The 12,270-nt window shown below is 36.9% G+C and overlaps 1 protein-coding gene across 1 annotated transcript; it reads right to left on the bottom strand.

Moving 5' to 3' along the window:
- Positions 1-10,036: 10,036 nt before the first annotated feature.
- Positions 10,037-11,980, bottom strand: LOC308415240 (RNA polymerase II elongation factor ELL2-like; the record flags this gene model as incomplete). Its single annotated transcript, XM_080910242.1, has 1 exon — positions 10,037-11,980. The coding sequence occupies one exon, from the start codon at positions 11,978-11,980 to the stop codon at positions 10,037-10,039; it is 1,944 nt and encodes a 647-aa protein (XP_080766368.1).
- Between the last annotated feature and the right edge of the window lie 290 nt (positions 11,981-12,270).

The following is a 12,270-nucleotide window of genomic DNA, read 5'->3' as shown; positions in this document are numbered from 1 at the left end:
GAAAGGCTATTAAAAACTGAAAAGAAAAAAGTCACAAGTAATAGTTTGAATGAGACAATCCACCAAAGTATATCACTGGAAGTGACAAGTAGTTCTAAACCTAGGAGTTGGTAGGAGAGTCTGAGTCTAAGGGATTCCCCAAACAATACAGATTATTGCCGCTGCCCTTGCTTGTATCCCAAACTTGGAAGACAAGACTTTATTGCTGAAGACACCACACACTTCAAACATTGGACTTGGAGTGACCCGTCCCGCAGGTCCAGGTATTCAGGGTCCCGAAGAGGCGCTACCTGAGGGTCAAGGGGCGGGGGGGGGGGGGGGGGGTGGTGAAGAGAAAGGAGACCAAGCAAGGTTCTGTTGTCAAGGTCTCATTAAATGGTTACAGGTTTTAAGGCTTTCAGATAGGGGAAGTGACCTTTGTGAAACACAAAGGAGGGAGGGGCGATGCTATTCATGGCAGCGATAGCAGGAAGGAGAGGGTCGTCTGGCGGAGATAACTGGTGTTTGCTCAAGCTAGAGCAGTTTGTGATTGGGGCGGGAGCTTTTTGTGGTTGTTCTCGGAGTCTTCCTGTGCCTTCAGTCCGTGGGAAAGGCTTTTGTCAAACAATCTCATGACTTTATGGCAGTCATCTTAGAGCTGAGTATCTGTGGCTATACAACCCAGAGTCACGTAGCCACTCTGAGCTATATAGTCACAAAAATGGCCAGGCCACAATCCAGTAGGGCTCCCTACATTGGAGAAATTAAGTTATAACTGACCATGAAGCGCCTTCCCTGGGTACTTTAAAAGTAACTTTTATTTGCCAGATACAATTGCCTTCTCAGAGGCTTATTGCTGAATAAGCTTACACTTTATAGTTCTGTCTGAACTCTGGCAAGCTGGTTCAACTCAGCAGTTGGTGGAAATCTCTTCTCCAAGCTGACTGATACAAACTAACTTCTCTCAGCTTCTCCTTAAATTTTAATGCTTGGAATAACTGCCCTGGAATTCCACAAACTGAACTGTACTGTCTGCACAAACTGAACCAAACTTAATGGAACTGTAAAAACTCATCTGAACTCAACTGCATTCAACTGAATGGTACCAAATTGCACTGAACTTAACTGACCCAACTGAACTGCACATCATTGCCTGAACTCAACTGAATTGTACTCCTTGAACTGTCCTCAACTCCTGACTCACCCTTCATTTCTTTTAAGTAGCCTGCCTTTCCTGCCTGTTCTCCAGAGAGTTGAGCATATCTTATCTCTGACTCATTCTGCCAGATCTTTGATTCACCACTTTGCCCCTCAATTAGGCACCGTCGACTGGGATTGGAGGTGTGTGGTAAAGATGTATCTGTATTCTAGCCAGAGGGATTAAAGGTGTGTAGCAAGGACATTCTCAGATTCCAGTCAGAGTGCTTAAATATATACGAAGGGCATGTCGTACTTCAGCCAGATCACAGAGATATAGGTCTTTGGATGTGAGCCCTTGCCACAATAGTCATGTTGCTGGATTAAAATCCTCTACAGGTATTATCTCTAATAGTTCCAGAAGGAGATATGAAAGATACCAGTGGAGAAAGGTAACTGATAGTCCAACATAGCTACCAAGCCTAAGAATCTCCACAATGACCAGCAAGATATCTCCTGTAGTTCAATCATGGCACTTTTATCTTGGGTATAACCAGCAGCTGTTAAAGCATACTTAAAAACCACTCAGGAGGCAGGAAATCATATCTTCTGCTATAAACCTAGCAAAGTGCCTATGGCTGGAGGGGTCATTAAAGAAAGTCTACGTCTGCCCTTTTCATAACCAGAATACGTTGTTTCCTAAATAGTTATCCTTATTCCTATAGTGAAGTGTAACTTTAACTTATCATCAAAGAAGCTTCTTTTGTAACAGATGGAGACTATTACAAAAATTCACAATTGGTCAAACTGCAGAGAACAACAGTGAGGTGCCTATCCTCAACTGGCACATCTACAACACAAATCCTACACTTAAGATAGAGAACATCTTGGAAAGGGATGCAGAAAAAATTTAAGAGCCAGAGGAGTAGGATGGCTGTTGTGAGACTCTGTCTTCTAGACATGTCAGAGAAACTTCACCCATAAAATTTAATAATATGATTGCCTAAATAAAACCTTCACCCATGAAATTTAATAATATGATTGCCTAAATAAAACCTGAATAATAACAGTATCAGTTGATTTGCCATCATGGTCAGGGGAAATTTTCTGAGATGCCATCCATATTTGAGGAGTTATGGGCAATCAACACACACACTTTGGCAAAACACTAAGTGGACAGAGTAGGTGGTAAATATACATAAAATGCAATTCTTTTAAGTAATAAAACAAATTAAAAATTTCTGTAAAAGTGATGAAGGTGAAAAATTATACAGAAAGAGATAACTTAGTCCCAGAAATATAAACATGATATGTTCTTCTCATGTGTGGCTTGTAAATTTAAAATTTTTAGATTTATGTGTTTAAGTTGGACTAAATACATGTAGATGCCAGCAAGTAAGAAATAATTCATGAGATCTTCCTGTATGGGATAATTGTTTTTGGGAAGCAAGGGAGTAAAATACATATGATATAAAACTATAGCATGGTGGAGATGGTACACACGAGTTAGAGAGTTATAAAGAGGGGAAAGGGGAAGAGTGAAGGTTGAGAAGGAAGTTAACCACAACTAGTGATGAAAAATGTGGAAGCCCATTACTACAAAAAGTAAAAATAAGACATAAATATTTTTTAAAGAGAAACCTTAAATGTTTCGGTAATTTGGTAATATTGATCTCAGAAGCTATTATTTCTTAAATGCCCCAGTTATAGGTATAGCATATTACCCTATGAGATGTTGGCTAAGGAGACCCAGAAGCTTCCCAGTCAATACAGTTTACTGTTGTTAGTTTTTGTTATACATCAGAATTAGATGGTAAAATCTTAATCCTGAAGACACAACATATGCTGGGTACAGGACATGTTGAGAAATCAAAATGGGACTGAGCTGTGTGATTTGCCACCTAGCAATCATAGTGTTAGAAGGTGTTAAGAAGTCTGCAGATAGAGGATAGAGTACATAGAGAAAAATCATTAATAGTCTTATCCAGCAAATTTTGAGGCATATGTTCTCACTCTTGAAATCGTAGTGCAACTGTCATAGGTATAACCATCACTTTGTGATTGAGTTTGAGGTCTAATACACTTCATATACTTTAAACCCAGTTTATTATCTTAAGATAATTTTTAAATGTAATAAAAAATATATGACTGTATAGGTAAGAGGTCCTCTAGGAAAATGTATTTCCAATGTTTCAGTAAATGGACATGTAACTAAACTATTTCCTAATATTTTTATGTTTATAATTATATTCTAAAGCTACCATGAAACTGTGTCTTAGTCAGGGTTTCTATTGCTGCACAAAACTTCATGGCCAATAAAAAAGTTGGGGAGGAAAGGGTTTATTCAACTTTTTACATTGTTGTTCATCACCAAAGGAAGTCAGGACTGGAACTCAAGCAGGTCAAAAATCAGGCCTGATGCAGAAGCCATGGACGGATGCTACTTACTGGCTTGCTTTTCCTGGCTTGCTCAGCCTGCTTTCTTATAGAACCCAGGTCTACCAGCCCAGTGATGGCACCACCCACAATGGGCTGGGCCCTCCCCCCTTGATCAAAGGTTGAGAAAATGCCTTACAGCTGGATCTCATAGAGGCATTTCCTCAATGGAGGCTCCTTTCTCTGTGATAATTTCAGCTTGTGTCAAGTTGACACAAAACCAGTCAGTACAATTGACCCTTTGTCAACTTGACACACAAACACATCACTACTAAGCCTCAACCCTGACTTCCTGATTCATCCCCAAGATCTAAATAACCTTAAGAGTCCCGCAGTCTTTACAAAATCTTAGATAATACAATTTCAGTCCCTTTAAAATATCCAATCTCTTTTAAAATTCAAAGCCTTTTTTCAATTCAAAGTCTCTTAATTATGGGCTCCATTTCTTTTTTTAAGAGGGAAAAATATCAGGGCACAGTCATAATCAAACGCAAAATCAACCTCTAACCATCCAATGTCTGGAATCCACTCACGGACTTATGGGGTCCTCCAAGGTCTTGGTTCACTTTTCCAGCTCTACCCTTTGTAGCACAAACCTTGTCTTCTAGGCTCCAGCTTCCTGTTCTCTACTGCCATTGCTATTCTTGGTGGTCAGCTCATGGTACTGACATCTCCAAAACACTAATGTTAGTCCTGGGGTACTAAGGGCAACTGAGGCCAATGGCCTTTGATGGCCTCTCACAGTGCTGAGCCTCAGCTGCTCTTCATGACTCCCCCATTTCTTCAAAACCAGTACCACCTGAGTGACTCTTACATATTACCAAGTCCAGCCACAGCATGAGGTACAACCTTGGCTATCTCTGGAACACATCCTCTTTGCACTCTCAGAAAACAGTTCCCAGAAGATTTTACCTCAAGGATGCTTGTCTCTTCTTAATCACCACTACTTTCTTAGTTCCAGCTGACCAGCATCAATAGTCCCAGTAATGCAAAGGTTTTCTTTAGTAGTTCTGGTATCTTGTTAATCACAGCTGATTCATCAGCCCCAGCTAACCAAAACCACAAAATCATCACAAGCAAAATAGCAATGTCGCTGATAAGAGTCTTTGATCTTCCCTCTGAAATTTCACAAGCCAGGCCTTAATCTTCTTTACTGTTCTCAACATTATTTTCCAAGCTCCTACAGAACATCACACGGAGCTCTTAATATACCAATGGCTCTTCTAGCTCAAAGTTCTAAAGACCCACAATGCTCTCCAAAACATGGTCAGGTTGCCACAGGAATACCCCACTATGCTGGTACCAATTTGTCTTAGTCAAGGTATCTATTCCTGCTCAAAACATCAAGAAACAAGGTGGGGAAGAAAGGGTTTATTCAGATTACACTTCCATATTGCTGTTCATCACCAAAGTAAGTCAGGACTGGAACTAAAGCAGGTCAGGAAGCAGGAGCTGATGCAGAGACCATGGAGGGATGTCACTTACTGGCTTGCATTCCTTAGCTTGCTCAGCCTGCTTTCTTTTGGAACCTAGGTCTACCAGGTCACGGATGGTACCACCCACAATGGGGTGGGCCCTTCCCCCCTTGATCATTAGCTGAGAAAACGCCTTACAGCTGAATCTCATGGAGGTATGTCTGAAACTGAGTCTCCTTTCTCTGTAATAACTCCAGCTTGTGTCAAGTTGTCACAAAACCAGCCAGTACAACATGAATCTAGAAAATTTTGGATTTGTTTTGGTGTTTTATTTAATGCATAGACTTGCAACTATTAAAAATGCTAAGAATGAGTGATGGTTGAACATTTAGTCTTAAAATAGGATGTATAAAATTCTATCTAAGGCCCAGGAGGTATCAGAAGAAAAGCCATAATAAAAGATTAGAGTCATAGGAAAGAGAAGAGCCTTATATAACACTATCTTCTGGATGTAGAATAGCCATCACATGCACGAGCATATAGAAGATGTGGTTACTTATAGAAAGCCCATAAAAAAATAAATAAACACATGGGGTAGGAATAGAAATATTTGGGAAGAAATGAGTCAGTAAGAGGAAAAAAGGTAAAAAGTTTGACAGTGATGATTGTTAATACAGCCTGTAGATGTATATAATTGTTAAAATAAAAATAACAAATTAAATTAAAAAATGAACAACAAATACCTTTCAGATTGGCTATTAGGATTCTGTTTTTAAACCTCAAAGGTCATTACTTTTTAAAGACAGTACAAGTTATTTGCTTATTTCTCTACTTTCTTTCTCTCAGCAGTTACATTTACTTATTAGATACTTAAGAAGTCCATCATGATTAGTAGAAAATCCATCATCTATCTTTTCTGTATAATACAGCCATCACTACATTGTCAGGTCAACATGCCCTTATCAAATGACTCACTTGAGAAAATTCAGCAAAGGAAAGATATCATTAGTTCAGTAATCAAAAGGCACACTGCACCAAAGAGATGTGACAGTGTAAGAAAATGCCTGGCTTTTATGCTTTGTGTATTCACTGATCATAAACTAAATCTTGTTTTTAATTTTTTTCTATGTAACTCTAAGGAAGCTACTTTAGAGTCATCATACAACTCAATGTATCAATCTATTTGATTTATTTCTAAGATGTTAGGTCTACTGTCTCACTATGAATTCCCAACTATAGTAAATATTTTTGTTTTATGAAAAATTTAGGAACCAGTTCCACTGGCTGCTGATGTGCAATCTATATTTACCTATCTTTTTGCCATAAATTTAGCTGTGAAAGAGGTAGTAACAAAATCAGCTCCCTTGCACTGCACATTATACTTGTATCAAATATAAAATGTTACTATGCATTATTATTATTATGAAAATATAGGCAGGAAAATTAGTCTTACATACATCGAGTAAAATATCTCAATTTTCACAGAAAGTAGCAGAGTTAGGAATCAGTCCCCATTTTAGTTCACTATCTGGTTTCTTACCACAGTGCTAGAACAGTGATTTCTTTGTTTCTTCTAAGCTCATTTGGAATCTATCAGTAGTATTTTTTGTTTGATTTAGTGTTTTCTAATGACTTTACCATTTTGTACTGGAAAATAATAACTGAATATATTTTATCATGTAAAATATTGTTTTAGTTTGTACATAAAAGATCAAATCAAGTTTAATAGTGCATATAACACCTCCACATGTATATTATTTAATTGTAGTGACAATATTCAAACTGTTTTCAGTCATTTTTATGTGAACAGAAAACCACTGATTTCATAAAAGTTGATAGTAGTGTACTAGCTGCCAGATGCTAGGAGAAAACTAAGAAAAAAAACGATGAAAAAGATTGGCCAAGGAACACAAATTTAGGCAAGAACAAGAAGTTTCATAATTTTGTACTGCACGTGAAATTGGATAGCAATAAAATCACTGTGTACCTAACTTAATTTTTGTACAAAATGATATCCTGAGTGATTGTATTGTTTGACATGGGCAAAGAGATGTCAAGGCCTGAAATAAGTCAGTGCCATAGGAATGATGAGGCTCAGTGGAATGGTAAAGCCTTCCTCTGGTCCAAGTGAGTACATTAAATGTGACTGCAGAAAATACCCACCAACATCTTTCTCCTCCTCTTCTCAGTGGTAATGGCCTGAGAACTGTTCTCCTATAGAGATAGCTCCTATAAATATCTAAAAACCAAGATGAATATTTTAACTTAGTACCAAGAACAAACTTCGTGGACATCAATTTTTACAAATATTGTTCCCTACCTTTCCTGCTTCCCCAGTAATCCATGAGGCCCTTTTTATGTCAGCAGTGCAATTCATTATTTCTTTGACCCATGGAAAGGCTCTAAATCAGTAGCTATTATCACTTCGCTTAAGCACCTAAACCATTGACAGGCACATAAAACATTTCTGACGAATTTTCCCTGAAAGTGTAATAGAAACCTTTATGTAGTAAAGGTGTTTTGTCTCCGTTTACTGAGAATGTAGGCTGTATCTGCATTTTCATGTATTGAGTAGATAGATATACAGCCTTATATTTCATCTCACTTTTTGTATTGCTAAGGAGTAACACTCCCTATTCTTATGAACAGGATCTCCTTCACTATATATAGCTGCTAAATTCCAGTAAAGAAATATGCACTCCACATTCAGATAAAATATTTCTTGTTGAAGAAATCCTCAGGTAGGTTAAATATGAACTTTGTGATGCACACATAGACTTCAGAAGTTGAACTCTTGGGTAAAGCTTCTTAGACTGAACGTATAAAGATTGAATGGCATTGACTTAAAATCTCATCTTGGAAAAATAAGGTCAAAGTGCATGACTTGTCAGGCAAAACAAGATACCTTGCTTTTTCAGAAACAGCTCAGATATTTTGTTAAGCATATAGATAATTTTAAGGGCACCTTATGGGATATAAATGCAATTGCCAATGAATAAATATGAAGCCTGAATACATTCTTTTAATTAGTCTAGCATGATAGTAGTTTAATAGCTTCATTCAATGAGTAAAAATAGTTTTTATTTTAAGAAGGGAGAATTTAATTATTCACAAAAATTTGGTGTTGAATATACTGTTTCTAAAAAAAAAAAAAAAAAAAAAAAAAAAAAAAAAAACTAAAACAAAAACAAACCAAAAAATTAAGCAAAGGATTTGCCTTCAAAATTCATGAGGATTTGTGCCTAGTCTTATTGAATATCTTGTTATACTGAGTTCAGTTGATATCCCTGGTTGGCCTGCTCTCTCAAGAAGGGAAGCCAAGAAGCAGTAAGAAGGAAGGAGTTTAAATGTGTTGGGGTGGGGGAATGGGAGGAGTGGGTGGAGAATAGTGTAAATCTGGATGTATTCTGTGAGAGAATAAATACAAAACAAATCATGTCCTGTAATACAATGGCTTAGGGGCTGGGTCAGAAGCTTTTTTTTTTTTTTTTACTTTGCAAAACCTAAAATAGATGATACACTGTCTAAAATTATTTCTAGAATACTTCTAGAAGAGAATACATTTATTAGGTGGAGTTTAAAGGGATTCTCTAATAAGCTGTGGTTAAAAGAAGTACAAGTAAAATTGACAATTGTTTTCACTTCTTAATTGTTATAGAAAAACAATGAGATAAATATGTTTTTAATTTATGTTAGAGAATATGTTCATTAAATATAAAATTATACATTTCTAAATATTTCATTTTAGACATAAAAGGACAATCATGTTTACCTTGGCTTATTTTCTTCTAATAAATCTCTATTGATATTGTTTATCCTACAACAGGATCTTAAGATTCAGTGTTAGCAATGTTCATAGCAGCCCTATTTATAATAGCCAGAAGCTGGAAAGAACCCAGATGTCCTTCAGAAGATAAATGGATACAAAATTGTGGTACATTTATACAATGGAGTACTACTCAGCTATCAGAAACAATGACTTAACCAAATTCTTAAGAAAATGGATGCATCTAGAGAATATCATCCTGAGTGAGATAACCCACTCACAAAAGAGTAGACATAATATGCACTCACTGATAATTGGACACTACCCTCAGAAAGCTCTGAACACCCCAGTAACAACTCACAGGCCATATGAAGATCAAGAAAAACAAATGCCAAATAGTGAAAGCCTCAGTTCTTCTTAGGAAAAAATATAAATGTATAGCACCCTCTCAGAGTGTGGTACACCCGGACCTTAAATCATTAATAATTCAAGAGCTAAAAATATAGCCTTGTGGCAATTTTGGTATTCAAAGGTCATTAGGTTTAATCTATACACACCAAGAAAACTCTGACTGTGTCCATGTTACATTCTATCCTAGATGTACTTCATGCTTATGGTAACTAGTGGGATTTCAATGCATGCTATCAAACCTCTAAAAAAATTGCCAAAATGCTTTTAAAAATCTGTACATGTATCTCTCTTTTTTAAATAAAGTTGTGAAAAATAGATTCAGTGTTAGAAGATATACCTCTAAAAGAATATGTTTTTTTTTTTTTTTTTTTTTTTTTTTTTAAAGAAAGTAGTACAGTTCCATGGAAGTGTAAGCCAAATGAATTCTTTCCTTTTTCAAGTTCTGTTTACCGTGGCATTCCCTCTGGGCAATAGTAACAGGAAGACAGCCTTCATAGTTCAAAACCTTTAGCTGCTTGACTGTAACTCATGTTTTCACAGGATATAAAGAAGTAGTATAAATAATTTCTAAACCTCTATTTAAACTTGAATTAAAAAAGGATGCTTATCCAAAAGTATTTCAACTTGCTCATTTTATTTTCATATGTGTACAATTTTATTTCATAGATATTGGTTTGCATCATTATGGGATATGTAGTAAACATACAAATATTGGTGGTTAAAGAAACATATAATGCAACTTCAATATTGTAGAAAAGCACAAAACTAATATAAAGACAAAGTAAATACTGTTACAAATTTTTAAATAAAAATGGCAAGTGCCGTCTTTTTAGAATCTTGGAGCAAGTTATTTGTAATTTCAATATATAAGATTTTTTCTTGTCTAAACCCTCTATTGCTCTGTTGACTTTACTTCTTGCTTGTCAAAATCATTTATTAACATTTTAATGTGTACCAGCTTGTTGTAAAGGAACACACATCTATTTTTTTCTTCAAAAAATTTAGGGTTAAGCTGGCGCATTTTCTGATATTCTATTGAGATTTTTTTAGTAATATCTTGGTATTCCTTTGATCCTGGGGAAAATCCCTTCCTTTCTGAATCTAGATTGATGATTGGTGAACACGATATATGTAACTTGTCATACATGGCCTGATATTCACCATAATCTGCCCGGAATTCTTTCTCGTAACACTGACGTTGGTCAGAGGAAACTATAATGGAATAATTAGACAAATAATCTGGAGTCCCAGATGTAGTACCAAATTTTCCAGAATCAGCAAAAGCTTTTTTAACTTCCCTGTTGGGATTTGACTTCGTCATTTCATCTTGTTTGATAAAATCAATCTTCGGTTTCTCCTTCATGCTGGTAATGTAACTTGGGATGGTTGTTTTGCGCTTTGCAAATGCACATTTGAACTTCTCAGGCATGAAATACTGCATTTCTAACGGCTTTGAATGCTTTTTCTGAACAGAAGCACAGGATGAGGTTTCTGAAGACGTGGATTTATTCATCTCTCTTTCAACCGTGCTGCCATCATGGTGGATGCTGTCACATGTGTGCTGACTCTCAGATCTTTCTGGAGCACTTCGAACATTGCGATTGGATTTCATGAGAAGTGGCGAATTTGAAATTGGCAGGTGAGAGGTAGGCAGCGGCGAAGGGACATATCTGGTAGTTGCTGCAGAGCACGGCAGAACCACAGACTTCTCACTGCTCACATGGCCATTTGATGCTGACTGCACAGCAGATTTAGGAGAACAGAGTCCTCCTTTGTTTTTAACTGAAGTGTCAAGACCAGATAAGTGGAGAAAATGATCCTTTGAGGATGCTGTATCATCTATTTTAGAAACTACAGATGTTTCCTTGCAATGGGTGGTCTTGGTAGCATTGTGAAATGGATGCAGTTTCCTGGAAAGCACCAAATCCAGTGACTGCTTCTCTTCTTTATTATAACCAGGCCAATCTCTCTGGACCTCTTTGAAGATACTGTCTTTTAAAGTATACGACAAAGTACTGGCATTCAAATTAGCCACCTGCAGCAGAATTTTTCCAAGAAAATTGGTGTCATTTATTTTGATACCATCTTTTTGCAATTGAACAAGAAGTTCTGATTTGTTGTAGTCTTTCAGTGCCAGTAGGTGAATCACCCTATCCCTAAATGACCGCATAGGGACACCATTGATCATCCGTGACTTTCGGATGGCATGTACAGGATTGAGGGGGCTTGTTTTTTTCCTCTCGGTTGCTTGATCAGGTCCAAAATGAGGTACTTTTTGAGCTGGTACTTTTTTCTGTATATATGATTTTCTAATATTCTTCCATGTGTTGCTGGATTTCTCTTCTTCTTCTGTCATTCTCTTTGGAGTCTTCTGAACAGAAATGCCAGCTCTGCTTACTTTGTCTTGAACTGATTGTAGGCAGTTGAATTGTGGGCGGAAGTTTGACATATTTGGTTGAGGATTCCCAATTTTCTCTTGTTGGCTATCATTACTCATATTAGATAATTGAAAGTTAAAGGCTTTGATGTCTGTAGATGAAGGGTTTGGTATGATTTTGTTAAGCTGTTGAAATCCTTGTAACTGAGAAACTTGGGAAGGGGATGGGTGCTTATTGTTCTGGTACAGGGGACTGGCCTGGAAGTTCGGCCTTGAAATCCCCATAGGCAGCCTGCTGACATTGACTAGCCCTGCGTCTGTATTGTCGGCCTCCTTCACAGGCATCTGTCCTTCTGGATGTAGGATTTTTCCTGTTGCTCTGCCTCCAAAGGCAGCCACATAGTCATGTCTGTAAAGATTAAAGTTTGAAAGAAAGGATGATTCCACTCTCTTTAGCATACGTGAACTATTATTGCCTTTGTTTATAAAATATACTTAGAGAAGTTTTTATTATGGTTGAGCAAAGAAGAGAAATAGCTGACTGAGTAAAATTTGAAGAAGGTAAAACTGGTTGTGAAAAAAATCTTTGATTTACCTTTCATCTTTATAGTTTCTCTTCAGGAAACTGTTTGCTCAAACTGAAAACTATACATTATTCCCTGACTTCTATATGTAAAAGGTATCCCCACCTCAGAAATTCAAGTAAAGGTACTTGATAGTGGCATCAAGAGCATCTACAAATTAACAGA

This window comes from Micromys minutus (genome assembly GCF_963924665.1).
Source record: "Micromys minutus genome assembly, chromosome: X".
Lineage (NCBI taxonomy): Eukaryota > Metazoa > Chordata > Mammalia > Rodentia > Muridae > Micromys > Micromys minutus.
The sequence above is the reverse complement of the archived record's forward strand: the minus strand, read 5'-3'. Positions and strand labels throughout refer to the sequence as shown.